Source organism: Oncorhynchus mykiss, chromosome 28, assembly GCF_057628025.1.
Source record: "Oncorhynchus mykiss isolate SJ-2025 chromosome 28, ASM5762802v1, whole genome shotgun sequence".
Classification (NCBI taxonomy): domain Eukaryota; kingdom Metazoa; phylum Chordata; class Actinopteri; order Salmoniformes; family Salmonidae; genus Oncorhynchus; species Oncorhynchus mykiss.
In genome coordinates, this window is record NC_143049.1 from 42,186,610 (window position 1) to 42,205,000 (window position 18,391).

An 18,391-nucleotide genomic window follows, 5' to 3' on the forward strand; every position below is an offset into this window, starting at 1 on the left:
GACTCTGTGAGTCTATCTTCCTTATAGGCACACGCTCACAGACATCATACATGTACAGGTTCTCAGACATACTTCATCATATTGAAAAAGAGTTTCTTCCTGTTAAAAACAACAACAACACCAGGATGTTGGACACTTTCAATGAATCTCCAATGTTTTTTGTTGTTGTTTTTTTTTTTTTTTACTCTCTTTAAAGCTGTGAAATTAAAACATTTAAAAAAGGAGAAAAACTGTGTGTGTGTGGGGGGGGGGGCATGGTTTGAGTCCCATATGGCAGCCTACTTCCCATACAGGGCACTACTTTAGAGTCCTATGGGTCCCGGTCTATAGTAGTGCACTATATAGGGAATAGGCTGTGATCTGTGACGCGGCCACGGCTTTCATTCGCTGCAACGTCTCATCTTCCTCAGCGCAGGTCAGTGGTTCGTTTGCATAATGTATACAGGTTTTTAGGAATTGTATCCCTCTTGTTTTGTTTTGTTTTGACTAAACAACATTTCCTTCTATATTCTTTTTTTTATTTATAAAGCAGAAACCCCTGTAAAGAGAGAAAGCGGAGTCTCTAAAACACCGCCGAGAGTCGGTCACTGCTGCATGTGTTGTTGTTAGAGAGGGTTGTTGACATCAAGCTGTACATCGCAGGTCAAGGGGTCAGAAAACATACTTAATTCCCAGCTCAATGTACAGGTACAGCCATAATCAAGGCACAAAAATCTACAAGTAGATTTGTTTTTCTTTCAATAAAGTAGTTGTACAAAATAATATTACATTTTACAGTCTGTACAGGATAAATCAAGAAGCCTTGTTCAGTTCAGTACAAGTATTTTAAGAAAAAAACAATAATGACTACATGTTCTCGCTTGCCCCTCTGCCCTCTGTCAAAGAAGAAGTGCCCCCCCTCCTCTGTCATAGATGTACCCCCCCTCCTCTGTCATAGACGTGCCCCCCCCTCCTCTGTCATAGACGTGTCCCCCCCTCCTCTGTCATAGACGTGTCCCCCCCTCCTCTGTCATAGATGTACCCCCCCTCCTGTCATAGATGTGTCCCCCCTCCTCTGTCATAGATGTGTCCCCCCCTCCTCTGTCATAGATGTGTGTCCCCCTCCTCTGTCATAGATGTGTGTCCCCCTCCTCTGTCATAGATGTGTGTCCCCCTCCTCTGTCATAGATGTGCCCCCCCTCTCTGTCATAGATGTGCCCCCCCTCTGTCATAGATGTGTCCCCCCCCTCTATCATAGATGTGCCCCCCCTCTGTCATAGATGTGCCCCCCTCTGTCATAGATGTGTCCCCCTCCTCTGCCATAGATGTCCCCCCCCCTCTGTCATAGATGTGTGTCCCCCTCCTCTGTCAAAGATGACCCCCCCGTCATAGATGTGCCCCCCCCCCATCTGTTATACCAGATACAGTTGAAGTCGGAAGTTTACATACACTTAGGTTGGAGTCATTAAAACTTGTTTTTAAACCACTCCACAAATGTCTTGTTAACAAACTATAGTTTTGGCAAGTCGGATAGGACATCTACTTTGTGCATGACACAAGTACATTTCCAACGATTGTTTACAGACAGATTATTTCACTTATAATTCACTGTATCACAATTCCAGTGGGTCAGAAGTTTACTACACTAAGTTGACTTTGCCTTTAAACATCTTGGAAAATTCCAGAAAATGATGTCATGGCTTTAGAAGCTTCTGATAGGCTAATTGACATTATTTGTGTCAATTGGAGGTGTAACTGTGGATGTATATCAAGACCTACCTTCAAACTCAGTGCTTCTTTGCTTGACATCATGGGAAAATCAAAAGAAATCAGCCAAGACCTCAGAATTTTTTTTTTTTTAAACCTCCACAAGTCTGGTTCATCCTTGGGATCAATTTACAAACGCCTGAAGGTACCATATTCATCTCTACAAACAATATTACGCAAGAATAAACACCATGGGACCACGCAGCCGTCATACCGCTCAGGAAGAAGACGCGTCTCCTAGAGATGAACGTACTTTCGTGCGAAAAGTGCAAATCAATCGCAGAACAGCAGCAAAGGACCTTGTGAAGATGCTGGAGGAAACAGGTACAAAAGTATCTATATCCACAGTAAAACGAGTCCTATATCGACACAACCTGAAAGGCCACTCAGCAAGGAAGAAGCCACTGCTCCAAAACCTCCATAAAAAAGCCAGACTCCGGTTTGCAACTGCACATGGGGACAAAGATCTTACTTTTTGGAGAAATGTCCTCTGGTCTGATAAAACAAAAATAGAACTGTTTGGTCATAATGACCATCGTTATGTTTGGAGGAAAAAGGCTTGCAAGCCGAAGAACACCATCCCAACCGTGAAGCACGGGGGTGTCAGCATCATGTTGTGGGGGTGCTTTGCTGCAGGAGGGACTGGTGCACTTCACTAAATCGATGGCATCATGAGGAAATAAAATTATATGGATATATTGAGGCAACATCTCAAGACATCAATCAGGAAGTTAAAGTTTGGTCGCAAATGGGTCTTCCAAATGGACATTGACCCCAAGCATACTTCCAAAGTTAGGACAACAAAGTCAAGGTATTGGAGTGGCCATCACAATGCCCTGACCTCAATCCTACAGAACAATTGTGGACAGAACTGAACAAGTGAGTGCAAGCAAGGAGGCCTACAAACCTGACTCAGTTACACCAGCTCTGTCAGGAGGAATGGGCCAAAATTCACCCAACATATTGTGGGAAGCTTGTGGAAGGCTACCCGACACGTTTGACCCAAGTTAAACAATTTAAAGGCAATGCTACAAAATACTAATTGGGTGTATGTAAACTTCTGACCCACTGGGAATGTGATGAAAGAAATGAGAGCTGAAATAAATAATTCTGACATTTCACATTCTTAAAATAAAGTGGTGATCCTAACTGACCTAAGATAGGGCATTTTTTACTAGGATTAAAGGTCAGGAATTGTGAAAAACTGAGTTTAAATGTGTTTGGCTAAGGTGTATGTAAACTTCTGACTTCAACTCTAGAAAGGATGGTCGTTGGTGACAGATTAGTCAGTGTGTTAGTTGTTGTTCCTTTAAGGGCGAGGTCATCGCGAGGCAGAAAGCAGCGACAGAGGTTAAGGTGCAGAGTTCAGTCCCCTTTCCATTCTTCATTAAGTCGTTCATTCCTTTCCTTTCTGGCTCGCACTTGTCCCCCCCCCTCCTTTCTCTCTACCACCATTCTGTATCAGTCCTTCAAGACCTCACACAACAGGAGGCCACTTGTCCCCCCCTCCCCCCCGCCCCTCCTTTCTCTCTACCACCATTCTGTATCAGTCCTTCCAGACCTCACACAACAGGAGGCCAGAGTCTCTCCATCCTTTAGTCCACCTGCAACACTATACAGTGTAAAACAGAGTTATAAATATTTTGATGCTACATTGTGTTTATACTTCCTCAAACAATAAGGTATTTAAGCAACCTGATACAAAAGTGCATTCTGTCTTCGTCTTCGTCTGTCTCGTCCTCCTCCATCATCAAGTTGTCTGTCATGTCAGAGAGGAGAAGAAGAAGGATCGCTCTGATGGGGGGGGGGGGGTCAGGGGGTGATGCCAGCTCCAACGCTGAGGTCTTGTAGGGGGTCTCTTCTCAAACAGACACACCGACACTGCCTCTAAACTGAGGTCTTGTAGGGGGTCTCTTCTCAAACAGACACACCGACACTGCCTCTAAACTGAGGTCTTGTAGGGGGTCTCTTCTCAAACAGACACACCGACACTGCCTCTAAACTGAGGTCTTGTAGGGGGTCTCTTCTCAAACAGACACACCGACACTGCCTCTAAACTGAGGTCTTGTAGGGGGTCTCTTCTCAAACAGACACACAGACACTGCCTCTAAACTGAGGTCTTGTAGGGGGTCTCTTCTCAAACAGACACACCGACACTGCCTCTAAACTGAGGTCTTGCTGGGGGGGGGGGGGGGGTCCTCTTCTCACATCCAAACATCACCACCTGCCCAGCTACCCAGTCTAGTCCAGTCCGGTCTAGTCCAGTTCCAGCCCAGTTCAGTCCAGTCCAATGGCAGAACAGAATGTGAGAAGGAGGAGGAGTCAGAAGGAGGAGGAGTCAGCCTCAGGCTTAGAGGAATGTTACAAATCTAATCAAGGCATTCAAGAGAGAAAAATAAAAACACCCAAAACATTTTGTTTTCCTTCCTTCCTTCCTTCCTTCCTTCCTATCAGTGAAAAGGAGGGATGAAACAGTCTCCAACAAAAGGACACGTTTGTCAAAAAGAGGAAAAATAGGATGACAGACTTCAGTAGTACTTCATAGAGGGGCGGGGGGGGGGGCAGGGTCGGGTTGGTTTTTTGGGTTGAGGATGCAGAATGGTTGAATAAAATCCCAGAAGGCTTGATGGAGCTGTGTGTGTGTGTGTTTGCGTCTGTACTGTGTGTGTGTGTGTGTGTGTGTGTGTGTGTCTGTCCATCCCATCACAAGAGTTCGTACTGCCTCAGATGCATCCTCTGAATGATATCGCGACAGTCGTTGAAGACTCTCCTGATGTTCTCCGTGTCCACGGCACAGGTGAAGTGGGGGTAGCAGTAGTGTCTGCCATCTCCACTGGCTGTGCTGATCCTCTGAGGCAGGGAGGAAGATCAGGTTAGATTAGGGTAGGGTTATCCACAAGAGTCAAGCGTAAAAAAAAACAGCTATTAAAAGTGGATTTTAAAGCTACAGTCTGTGTATTGTTACATCAATGTTAGGACAGTTTGAACAAAACTGGTAGCCATTTTGTGGTTATTCAAATCCCAGACGGTAGCTTTAAACAGACATTTCAATAGTAATATTGAATAGTTACCAGGAACTCGTCTCGGATGAAGAACTTAGCTCTTGTTACTTTTGGGTCTTCACCAGGTTCAGGAGTCGCTGTAGAACAGAGACAGACAGAAACTGTTATTGTAAAACAGAGACAGAGTTGCTGTAAAACAGAGACAGACAGAAACTGTTATTGTAAAACAGAGACAGCGTTGCTGTAAAACAGAGACAGACAGAAACTGTTATTGTAAAACAGAGACAGCGTTGCTGTAAAACAGAGACAGAGTTATTGTAAAACAGAGACAGAGTTGCTGTAAAACAGAGACAGAGTGGTGTGGAATGGTGTGGGTTAACGTGATGTGGTGGAGCTACCTACCTTCGTTGGGTATGGTGTAGCGAGAATATTCCGGAAAGTAGTCTTCGATTTTGGATTTCCCAGCTAATACTTTCTCGGCCAACATGTCCTGCTTGTTCAGAAACAATATGACCGAGATGGTGCGTAACCACCTGGAAATAAACACACAAATCAGCATTAGAATGGTACAGTATGGTTGAGCCCATACAATACCAGGAGAGTGGGTTCAATTCCCCGGAACCATCCGTACGTGACTAAACGCATGTATAACTAAGTCCCCTTGGATGAAAGTGTCTGATAAACGGCATGTATTATTTCTAGAAGTGTTCACCCCCCCCCCACCCCCATGGCAGTTGATCAATTCTGTTGCATTACAACCTGTAATTTACATTTAAATGGATTTCATGTAAAAATGACACAAAGATAGTTCAAATTGGTGAAGTGAAATGTAAAAAAAAAATAATAATTGTTTAAAAAAAATAGATTACCGGAGAAGTGGTGAGTGTGTTTTCACCCCCCTTTGCTATGAAGCCTCTACATAAGATCTGGTGCAACCAATTACCTTCAGGAGACACATAATTAATTAAATAAAGTCCAACTGTGTGCCATCTAAGTGTCACATGATCTCAGTATATATATATACACCTGTTCTGAAAGGCCCCAGAGTCGGTAACATGAAGACCAAGGAGCTCTCCAAACAGGTCCCGGACAAAGTTGAGGAGATCTAGGCTGTGCCGGGTGGAGATTATAACAGAACATGGCCAAGATGTTCAAATGTTCATAAATGACCAGCATGGTCAAATAATAATAATCACAGTAGTTGTCGAGGGTGCAACAGGTCAGCACCTCAGGAGTAAATGTCAGTTGGCTTTTCATAGCCGGTCATTCAGAGTATCTCTACCGCTCCTGCTGTCTCTAGAGAGTTGAAAACAGGTCTGGGACAGGTAGCAGGTCTGGGACAGGTAGCAGGTCTGGGACAGGTAGCACGTCCGGTGAACAGCTCAGGGTTCCATAGCCGCAGGCAGAACAGTTGAAACTGGTTCTAGTAACTTTTCCGTTATTCTGTGGATTCTAAATGATTCTGCATGGTTGAAGTTTTGGTCTGTTAAATCAGAAAGGGGGAATTCTCGTATTCCATAACGAGTCCAGAACTTCCTCCTTCTACACTTCATATGCCCGCTGGTCCGAATCCACCCCATCACAAAATGGTGGTTTAAATGGGGATGTTTCTCTCTAGTGATTGTTGTTCTACGACATATAACAGACCTGTATGGGTCTACACAGACCTGTATGGGTCTACACAGACCTGTATGGGTCTACACAGACCTGTATGGGTCTACACAGACCTGTATGGGTCTACACAGACCTGTATGGTTCTACACAGACCTGTATGGTTCTACACAGACCTGTATGGTTCTACACAGACCTGTATGGGTCTACACAGACCTGTATGGGTCTACACAGACCTGTATGGGTCTACACAGACCTGTATGGGTCTACACAGACCTGTATGGGTCTACACAGACCTGTATGGGTCTACACAGACCTGTATGGGTCTACACAGACCTGTATGGTTCTACACAGACCTGTATGGTTCTACACAGACCTGTATGGTTCTACACAGACCTGTATGGTTCTACACAGACCTGTATGGTTCTACACAGACCTGTATGGGTCTACACAGACCTGTATGGGTCTACACAGACCTGTATGGGTCTACACAGACCTGTATGGGTCTACACAGACCTGTATGGGTCTACACAGACCTGTATGGGTCTACACAGACCTGTATGGTTCTACACAGACCTGTATGGTTCTACACAGACCTGTATGGTTCTACACAGACCTGTATGGGTCTACACAGACCTGTATGGTTCTACACAGACCTGTATGGTTCTACACAGACCTGTATGGTTCTACACAGACCTGTATGGTTCTACACAGACCTGTTATTCCAGATACTGCGGAAGAGATCCAGAGCTTCCCGTAGCCTGTTGGTGTTGTTGTCCTCTCGTATGACCATGTTGTAGCTGCTGCTGGCAACCACAAAGATGATGGCAGTCACATCTACAGGAGAGGAGAGGAGGAGAGGAGGAGAACGTTTAGATGATGATGGCAGTCACATCTACAGGAGAGGAGAGGAGGAGAGGAGGAGAACGTTTAGATGATGATGGCAGTCACATCTACAGGAGAGGAGAGGAGGAGAGGAGGAGAACGTTTAGATGATGATGGCAGTCACATCTACAGGAGAGGAGAGGAGGAGAGGAGGAGAACGTTTAGATGATGATGGCAGTCACATCTACAGGAGAGGAGGAGAGGAGGAGAACGTTTAGATGATGATGGCAGTCACATCTACAGGAGAGGAGGAGAGGAGAGGAGGAGAACGTTTAGATGATGATGGCAGTCACATCTACAGGAGAGGAGAGGAGGAGAGGAGGAGAACGTTTAGATGATGATGGCAGTCACATCTACAGGAGAGGAGAGGAGGAGAGGAGGAGAACGTTTAGATGATGATGGCAGTCACATCTACAGGAGAGGAGGAGAGGAGAGGAGGAGAACGTTTAGATGATGATGGCAGTCACATCTACAGGAGAGGAGAGGAGGAGAGGAGGAGAACGTTTAGATGATGATGGCAGTCACATCTACAGGAGAGGAGAGGAGGAGAGGAGGAGAACGTTTAGATGATGATGGCAGTCACATCTACAGGAGAGGAGAGGAGGAGAACGTTTAGATGATGATGGCAGTCACATCTACAGGAGAGGAGAGGAGGAGAACGTTTAGATGATGATGGCAGTCACATCTACAGGAGAGGAGAGGAGGAGAGGAGGAGAACGTTTAGATGATGATGGCAGTCACATCTACAGGAGAGGAGAGGAGGAGAGGAGGAGAACGTTTAGATGATGATGGCAGTCACATCTACAGGAGAGGAGAGGAGGAGAGGAGGAGAACGTTTAGATGATGATGGCAGTCACATCTACAGGAGAGGAGAGGAGGAGAGGAGGAGAACGTTTAGATGATGATGGCAGTCACATCTACAGGAGAGGAGAGGAGGAGAGGAGGAGAACGTTTAGATGATGATGGCAGTCACATCTACAGGAGAGGAGAGGAGGAGAGGAGGAGAACGTTTAGATGATGATGGCAGTCACATCTACAGGAGAGGAGAGGAGGAGAGGAGGAGAACGTTTAGATGATGATGGCAGTCACATCTACAGGAGAGGAGAGGAGGAGAGGAGGAGAACGTTTAGATGATGATGGCAGTCACATCTACAGGAGAGGAGAGGAGGAGAGGAGGAGAACGTTTAGATGATGATGGCAGTCACATCTACAGGAGAGGAGAGGAGGAGAGGAGGAGAACGTTTAGATGATGATGGCAGTCACATCTACAGGAGAGGAGGAGAGGAGGAGAACGTTTAGATGATGATGGCAGTCACATCTACAGGAGAGGAGAGGAGGAGAGGAGGAGAACGTTTAGATGATGATGGCAGTCACATCTACAGGAGAGGAGAGGACGAGGAGAGGAGGAGAACGTTTAGATGATGATGGCAGTCACATCTACAGGAGAGGAGAGGAGGAGAGGAGGAGAACGTTTAGATGATGATGGCAGTCACATCTACAGGAGAGGAGAGGACGAGGAGAGGAGGAGAACGTTTAGATGATGATGGCAGTCACATCTACAGGAGAGGAGAGGAGGAGAGGAGAACGTTTAGATGATGATGGCAGTCACATCTACAGGAGAGGAGAGGAAGAGAGGAGGAGAACGTTTAGATGATGATGGCAGTCACATCTACAGGAGAGGAGAGGAGGAGAGGAGGAGAACGTTTAGATGATGATGGCAGTCACATCTACAGGAGAGGAGAGGAGGAGAGGAGGAGAACGTTTAGATGATGATGGCAGTCACATCTACAGGAGAGGAGAGGAGGAGAGGAGGAGAACGTTTAGATGATGATGGCAGTCACATCTACAGGAGAGGAGAGGAGGAGAGGAGGAGAACGTTTAGATGATGATGGCAGTCACATCTACAGGAGAGGAGAGGAGGAGAGGAGGAGAACGTTTAGATGATGATGGCAGTCACATCTACAGGAGAGGAGAGGAGGAGAACGTTTAGATGATGATGGCAGTCACATCTACAGGAGAGGAGAGGAGGAGAGGAGGAGAACGTTTAGATGATGATGGCAGTCACATCTACAGGAGAGGAGAGGAGGAGAGGAGGAGAACGTTTAGATGATGATGGCAGTCACATCTACAGGAGAGGAGAGGAGGAGAGGAGGAGAACGTTTAGATGATGATGGCAGTCACATCTACAGGAGAGGAGAGGAGGAGAGGAGGAGAACGTTTAGATGATGATAGCAGTCACATCTACAGGAGAGGAGAGGAGGAGAGGAGGAGAACGTTTAGATGATGATGGCAGTCACATCTACAGGAGAGGAGAGGAGGAGAGGAGGAGAACGTTTAGATGATGATGGCAGTCACATCTACAGGAGAGGAGAGGAGGAGAGGAGGAGAACGTTTAGATGATGATGGCAGTCACATCTACAGGAGAGGAGAGGAGGAGAGGAGGAGAACGTTTAGATGATGATGGCAGTCACATCTACAGGAGAGGAGAGGAGGAGAGGAGGAGAACGTTTAGATGATGATGGCAGTCACATCTACAGGAGAGGAGAGGAGGAGAGGAGGAGAACGTTTAGATGATGATAGCAGTCACATCTACAGGAGAGGAGAGGAGGAGAGGAGGAGAACGTTTAGATGATGATGGCAGTCACATCTACAGGAGAGGAGAGGAGGAGAACGTTTAGATGATGATGGCAGTCACATCTACAGGAGAGGAGAGGAGGAGAGGAGGAGAACGTTTAGATGATGATGGCAGTCACATCTACAGGAGAGGAGAGGACGAGGAGAGGAGGATAACGTTTAGATGATGATGGCAGTCACATCTACAGGAGAGGAGAGGAGGAGAGGAGGAGAACGTTTAGATGATGGCAGTCACATCTACAGGAGAGGAGAGGAAGAGAGGAGGAGAACGTTTAGATGATGATAGCAGTCACATCTACAGGAGAGGAGAGGAGGAGAGGAGGAGAACGTTTAGATGATGATGGCAGTCACATCTACAGGAGAGGAGAGGAGGAGAGGAGGAGAACGTTTAGATGATGATGGCAGTCACATCTACAGGAGAGGAGAGGAGGAGAGGAGGAGAACGTTTAGATGATGATGGCAGTCACATCTACAGGAGAGGAGAGGAGGAGAGGAGGAGAACGTTTAGATGATGATGGCAGTCACATCTACAGGAGAGGAGAGGAGGAGAGGAGGAGAACGTTTAGATGATGATAGCAGTCACATCTACAGGAGAGGAGAGGAGGAGAGGAGGAGAACGTTTAGATGATGATAGCAGTCACATCTACAGGAGAGGAGAGGAGGAGAGGAGGAGAACGTTTAGATGATGATAGCAGTCACATCTACAGGAGAGGAGAGGAGGAGAGGAGGAGAACGTTTAGATGATGATGGCAGTCACATCTACAGGAGAGGAGAGGAGGAGAGGAGGAGAACGTTTAGATGATGATGGCAGTCACATCTACAGGAGAGGAGAGGAGGAGAGGAGGAGAACGTTTAGATGATGATGGCAGTCACATCTACAGGAGAGGAGAGGAGGAGAGGAGGAGAACGTTTAGATGATGATGGCAGTCACATCTACAGGAGAGGAGAGGAGGAGAGGAGGAGAACGTTTAGATGATGATGGCAGTCACATCTACAGGAGAGGAGAGGAGGAGAGGAGGAGAACGTTTAGATGATGATGGCAGTCACATCTACAGGAGAGGAGAGGAGGAGAGGAGGAGAACGTTTAGATGATGATGGCAGTCACATCTACAGGAGAGGAGAGGAGGAGAGGAGGAGAACGTTTAGATGATGATGGCAGTCACATCTACAGGAGAGGAGAGGAGGGGAGGAGGAGAACGTTTAGATGATGATGGCAGTCACATCTACAGGAGAGGAGAGGAGGAGAGGAGGAGAACATTTAGATGATGATGGCAGTCACATCTACAGGAGAGGAGAGGAGGAGAGGAGGAGAACGTTTAGATGATGATGGCAGTCACATCTACAGGAGAGGAGAGGAGGAGAGGAGGAGAACGTTTAGATGATGATGGCAGTCACATCTACAGGAGAGGAGAGGAGGAGAGGAGGAGAACGTTTAGATGATGATAGCAGTCACATCTAGACAGAGGACGAGAGGAGAGGAGGAGAACGTTTAGATGATGATGGCAGTCACATCTACAGGAGAGGAGAGGAGGAGAGGAGGAGAACGTTTAGATGATGATAGCAGTCACATCTACAGGAGAGGAGAGGAGGAGAGGAGGAGAACGTTTAGATGATGATGGCAGTCACATCTACAGGAGAGGAGAGGAGGAGAGGAGGAGAACGTTTAGATGATGATGGCAGTCACATCTACAGGAGAGGAGAGGAGGAGAGGAGGAGAACGTTTAGATGATGATGGCAGTCACATCTACAGGAGAGGAGAGAAGGAGAGGAGGAGAACGTTTAGATGATGATGGCAGTCACATCTACAGGAGAGGAGAGGAGGAGAGGAGGAGAACGTTTAGATGATGATAGCAGTCACATCTACAGGAGAGGAGAGGAGGAGAACGTTTAGATGATGATAGCAGTCACATCTACAGGAGAGGAGAGGAGGAGAGGAGGAGAACGTTTAGATGATGATAGCAGTCACATCTACAGGAGAGGAGAGGAGGAGAGGAGGAGAACGTTTAGATGATGATGGCAGTCACATCTACAGGAGAGGAGAGGAGGAGAGGAGGAGAACGTTTAGATGATGATGGCAGTCACATCTACAGGAGAGGAGAGGAGGAGAGGAGGAGAACGTTTAGATGATGATGGCAGTCACATCTACAGGAGAGGAGAGGAGGAGAGGAGGAGAACGTTTAGATGATGATGGCAGTCACATCTACAGGAGAGGAGAGGAGGAGAGGAGGAGAACGTTTAGATGATGATGGCAGTCACATCTACAGGAGAGGAGAGGAGGAGAGGAGGAGAACGTTTAGATGATGATGGCAGTCACATCTACAGGAGAGGAGAGGAGGAGAGGAGGAGAACGTTTAGATGATGATAGCAGTCACATCTACAGGAGAGGAGAGGAGGAGAGGAGGAGAACGTTTAGATGATGATGGCAGTCACATCTACAGGAGAGGAGAGGAGGAGAGGAGGAGAACGTTTAGATGATGATGGCAGTCACATCTACAGGAGAGGAGAGGAGGAGAGGAGGAGAACGTTTAGATGATGATGGCAGTCACATCTACAGGAGAGGAGAGGAGGAGAGGAGGAGAACGTTTAGATGATGATGGCAGTCACATCTACAGGAGAGGAGAGGAGGAGAGGAGGAGAACGTTTAGATGATGATGGCAGTCACATCTACAGGAGAGGAGAGGAGGAGAGGAGGAGAACGTTTAGATGATGATGGCAGTCACATCTACAGGAGAGGAGAGGAGGAGAGGAGGAGAACGTTTAGATGATGATAGCAGTCACATCTAGACAGAGGACAAGAGGAGAGGAGGAGAACGTTTAGATGATGATGGCAGTCACATCTACAGGAGAGGAGAGGAGGAGAGGAGGAGAACGTTTAGATGATGGCAGTCACATCTACAGGAGAGGAGAGGAGGAGAGGAGGAGAACGTTTAGATGATGATGGCAGTCACATCTACAGGAGAGGAGAGGAGGAGAACGTTTAGATGATGATGGCAGTCACATCTACAGGAGAGGAGAGGAGGAGAGGAGGAGAACGTTTAGATGATGATGGCAGTCACATCTACAGGAGAGGAGAGGAGGAGAGGAGGAGAACGTTTAGATGATGATGGCAGTCACATCTACAGGAGAGGAGAGGAGGAGAGGAGGAGAACGTTTAGATGATGATAGCAGTCACATCTAGACAGAGGACGAGAGGAGAGGAGGAGAACGTTTAGATGATGATGGCAGTCACATCTACAGGAGAGGAGAGGAAGAGAGGAGGAGAACGTTTAGATGATGATAGCAGTCACATCTACAGGAGAGGAGAGGAGGAGAGGAGGAGAACGTTTAGATGATGATGGCAGTCACATCTACAGGAGAGGAGAGGAGGAGAGGAGGAGAGGAGGAGAACGTTTAGATGATGATGGCAGTCACATCTACAGGAGAGGAGAGGAGGAGAGGAGGAGAACGTTTAGATGATGATGGCAGTCACATCTACAGGAGAGGAGAGGAGGAGAGGAGGAGAACGTTTAGATGATGATGGCAGTCACATCTACAGGAGAGGAGAGGAGGAGAGGAGGAGAACGTTTAGATGATGATAGCAGTCACATCTACAGGAGAGGAGAGGAGGAGAACGTTTAGATGATGATAGCAGTCACATCTAGACAGAGGACAAGAGGAGAGGAGGAGAACGTTTAGATGATGATGGCAGTCACATCTACAGGAGAGGAGAGGAGGAGAGGAGGAGAACGTTTAGATGATGATAGCAGTCACATCTACAGGAGAGGAGAGGAGGAGAGGAGGAGAACGTTTAGATGATGATGGCAGTCACATCTACAGGAGAGGAGAGGAGGAGAGGAGGAGAACGTTTAGATGATGATGGCAGTCACATCTACAGGAGAGGAGAGGAGGAGAGGAGGAGAACGTTTAGATGATGATAGCAGTCACATCTACAGGAGAGGAGAGGAGGAGAACGTTTAGATGATGATAGCAGTCACATCTACAGGAGAGGAGAGGAGGAGAGGAGGAGAACGTTTAGATGATGATAGCAGTCACATCTACAGGAGAGGAGAGGAGGAGAGGAGGAGAACGTTTAGATGATGATGGCAGTCACATCTACAGGAGAGGAGAGGAGGAGAGGAGGAGAACGTTTAGATGATGATGGCAGTCACATCTACAGGAGAGGAGAGGAGGAGAGGAGGAGAACGTTTAGATGATGATGGCAGTCACATCTACAGGAGAGGAGAGAAGGAGAGGAGGAGAACGTTTAGATGATGATGGCAGTCACATCTACAGGAGAGGAGAGGAGGAGAGGAGGAGAACGTTTAGATGATGATAGCAGTCACATCTACAGGAGAGGAGAGGAGGAGAACGTTTAGATGATGATAGCAGTCACATCTACAGGAGAGGAGAGGAGGAGAGGAGGAGAACGTTTAGATGATGATAGCAGTCACATCTACAGGAGAGGAGAGGAGGAGAGGAGGAGAACGTTTAGATGATGATGGCAGTCACATCTACAGGAGAGGAGAGGAGGAGAGGAGGAGAACGTTTAGATGATGATGGCAGTCACATCTACAGGAGAGGAGAGGAGGAGAGGAGGAGAACGTTTAGATGATGATGGCAGTCACATCTACAGGAGAGGAGAGGAGGAGAGGAGGAGAACGTTTAGATGATGATGGCAGTCACATCTACAGGAGAGGAGAGGAGGAGAGGAGGAGAACGTTTAGATGATGATGGCAGTCACATCTACAGGAGAGGAGAGGAGGAGAGGAGGAGAACGTTTAGATGATGATGGCAGTCACATCTACAGGAGAGGAGAGGAGGAGAGGAGGAGAACGTTTAGATGATGATGGCAGTCACATCTACAGGAGAGGAGAGGAGGAGAGGAGGAGAACGTTTAGATGATGATAGCAGTCACATCTACAGGAGAGGAGAGGAGGAGAGGAGGAGAACGTTTAGATGATGATGGCAGTCACATCTACAGGAGAGGAGAGGAGGAGAGGAGGAGAACGTTTAGATGATGATGGCAGTCACATCTACAGGAGAGGAGAGGAGGAGAGGAGGAGAACGTTTAGATGATGATGGCAGTCACATCTACAGGAGAGGAGAGGAGGAGAGGAGGAGAATGTTTAGATGATGATGGCAGTCACATCTACAGGAGAGGAGAGGAGGAGAGGAGGAGAACGTTTAGATGATGATGGCAGTCACATCTACAGGAGAGGAGAGGAGGAGAGGAGGAGAACGTTTAGATGATGATGGCAGTCACATCTACAGGAGAGGAGAGGAGGAGAGGAGGAGAACGTTTAGATGATGATAGCAGTCACATCTAGACAGAGGACAAGAGGAGAGGAGGAGAACGTTTAGATGATGATGGCAGTCACATCTACAGGAGAGGAGAGGAGGAGAGGAGGAGAACGTTTAGATGATGGCAGTCACATCTACAGGAGAGGAGAGGAGGAGAGGAGGAGAACGTTTAGATGATGATGGCAGTCACATCTACAGGAGAGGAGAGGAGGAGAGGAGGAGAACGTTTAGATGATGATGGCAGTCACATCTACAGGAGAGGAGAGGAGGAGAGGAGGAGAACGTTTAGATGATGATGGCAGTCACATCTACAGGAGAGGAGAGGAGGAGAGGAGGAGAACGTTTAGATGATGATGGCAGTCACATCTACAGGAGACGAGAGGAGGAGAGGAGGAGAACGTTTAGATGATGATAGCAGTCACATCTAGACAGAGGACGAGAGGAGAGGAGGAGAACGTTTAGATGATGATGGCAGTCACATCTACAGGAGAGGAGAGGAGGAGAGGAGGAGAACGTTTAGATGATGATAGCAGTCACATCTACAGGAGAGGAGAGGAGGAGAGGAGGAGAACGTTTAGATGATGATGGCAGTCACATCTACAGGAGAGGAGAGGAGGAGAGGAGGAGAGGAGGAGAACGTTTAGATGATGATGGCAGTCACATCTACAGGAGAGGAGAGGAGGAGAGGAGGAGAACGTTTAGATGATGATGGCAGTCACATCTACAGGAGAGGAGAGGAGGAGAGGAGGAGAACGTTTAGATGATGATGGCAGTCACATCTACAGGAGAGGAGAGGAGGAGAGGAGGAGAACGTTTAGATGATGATAGCAGTCACATCTACAGGAGAGGAGAGGAGGAGAACGTTTAGATGATGATAGCAGTCACATCTAGACAGAGGACAAGAGGAGAGGAGGAGAACGTTTAGATGATGATGGCAGTCACATCTACAGGAGAGGAGAGGAGGAGAGGAGGAGAACGTTTAGATGATGATAGCAGTCACATCTACAGGAGAGGAGAGGAGGAGAGGAGGAGAACGTTTAGATGATGATGGCAGTCACATCTACAGGAGAGGAGAGGAGGAGAGGAGGAGAACGTTTAGATGATGATGGCAGTCACATCTACAGGAGAGGAGAGGAGGAGAGGAGGAGAACGTTTAGATGATGATGGCAGTCACATCTACAGGAGAGGAGAGGAGGAGAGGAGGAGAACGTTTAGATGATGATGGCAGTCACATCTACAGGAGAGGAGAGGAGGAGAGGAGGAGAACGTTTAGATGATGATGGCAGTCACATCTACAGGAGAGGAGAGGAGGAGAGGAGGAGAACGTTTAGATGATGATGGCAGTCACATCTACAGGAGAGGAGAGGAGGAGAGGAGGAGAACGTTTAGATGATGATGGCAGTCACATCTACAGGAGAGGAGAGGAGGAGAGGAGGAGAACGTTTAGATGATGATAGCAGTCACATCTACAGGAGAGGAGAGGAGGAGAACGTTTAGATGATGATAGCAGTCACATCTAGACAGAGGACAAGAGGAGAGGAGGAGAACGTTTAGATGATGATGGCAGTCACATCTACAGGAGAGGAGAGGAGGAGAGGAGGAGAACGTTTAGATGATGATAGCAGTCACATCTACAGGAGAGGAGAGGAGGAGAGGAGGAGAACGTTTAGATGATGATGGCAGTCACATCTACAGGAGAGGAGAGGAGGAGAGGAGGAGAACGTTTAGATGATGATGGCAGTCACATCTACAGGAGAGGAGAGGAGGAGAGGAGGAGAACGTTTAGATGATGATGGCAGTCACATCTACAGGAGAGGAGAGGAGGAGAGGAGGAGAACGTTTAGATGATGATGGCAGTCACATCTACAGGAGAGGAGAGGAGGAGAGGAGGAGAACGTTTAGATGATGATGGCAGTCACATCTACAGGAGAGGAGAGGAGGAGAGGAGGAGAACGTTTAGATGATGATGGCAGTCACATCTACAGGAGAGGAGAGGAGGAGAGGAGGAGAACGTTTAGATGATGATAGCAGTCACATCTACAGGAGAGGAGAGGAGGAGAGGAGGAGAACGTTTAGATGATGATGGCAGTCACATCTACAGGAGAGGAGAGGAGGAGAGGAGGAGAACGTTTAGATGATGATGGCAGTCACATCTACAGGAGAGGAGAGGAGGAGAGGAGGAGAACGTTTAGATGATGATGGCAGTCACATCTACAGGAGAGGAGAGGAGGAGAGGAGGAGAACGTTTAGATGATGATGGCAGTCACATCTACAGGAGAGGAGAGGAGGAGAGGAGGAGAACGTTTAGATGATGATGGCAGTCACATCTACAGGAGAGGAGAGGAGGAGAGGAGGAGAACGTTTAGATGATGATGGCAGTCACATCTACAGGAGAGGAGAGGAGGAGAGGAGGAGAACGTTTAGATGATGATGGCAGTCACATCTACAGGAGAGGAGAGGAGGAGAGGAGGAGAACGTTTAGATGATGATGGCAGTCACATCTACAGGAGAGGAGAGGAGGAGAGGAGGAGAACGTTTAGCTGATGATGGCAGTCACATCTACAGGAGAGGAGAGGAGGAGAGGAGGAGAACGTTTAGATGATGATAGCAGTCACATCTAGACAGAGGACAAGAGGAGAGGAGGAGAACGTTTAGATGATGATGGCAGTCACATCTACAGGAGAGGAGAGGAGGAGAGGAGGAGAACGTTTAGATGATGGCAGTCACATCTACAGGAGAGGAGAGGAGGAGAGGAGGAGAACGTTTAGATGATGATGGCAGTCACATCTACAGGAGAGGAGAGGAGGAGAGGAGGAGAACGTTTAGATGATGATGGCAGTCACATCTACAGGAGAGGAGAGGAGGAGAGGAGGAGAACGTTTAGATGATGGCAGTCACATCTACAGGAGAGGAGAGGAGGAGAGGAGGAGAACGTTTAGATGATGATGGCAGTCACATCTACAGGAGAGGAGAGGAGGAGAGGAGGAGAACGTTTAGATGATGATGGCAGTCACATCTACAGGAGAGGAGAGGAGGAGAGGAGGAGAACGTTTAGATGATGATAGCAGTCACATCTACAGGAGAGGAGAGGAGGAGAGGAGGAGAACGTTTAGATGATGATGGCAGTCACATCTACAGGAGAGGAGAGGAGGAGAGGAGGAGAACGTTTAGATGATGATGGCAGTCACATCTACAGGAGAGGAGAGGAGGAGAGGAGGAGAACGTTTAGATGA

The 18,391-nt window shown here is 47.7% G+C and overlaps 1 protein-coding gene across 2 annotated transcripts in view; it reads right to left on the reverse strand.

Moving 5' to 3' along the window:
- Positions 1–3,328: 3,328 nt before the first annotated feature.
- LOC110508251 (guanine nucleotide-binding protein G(olf) subunit alpha) overlaps positions 3,329–18,391 on the reverse strand; it is a 136,322-nt gene continuing 121,259 nt past the window's right edge. For both annotated transcript variants that reach the window (XM_036966055.2, XM_036966056.2), the window contains exons 8-11: positions 7,076–7,196; positions 5,151–5,281; positions 4,818–4,885; positions 3,329–4,596 (exon numbers count right to left, since the gene is read on the reverse strand). In XM_036966055.2, the coding sequence (XP_036821950.1) occupies positions 4,450–4,596; positions 4,818–4,885; positions 5,151–5,281; positions 7,076–7,196 (467 nt within the window). In that variant the 3' untranslated portion in view covers positions 3,329–4,449. The remainder of the gene's footprint in view (positions 4,597–4,817; positions 4,886–5,150; positions 5,282–7,075; positions 7,197–18,391) is intronic.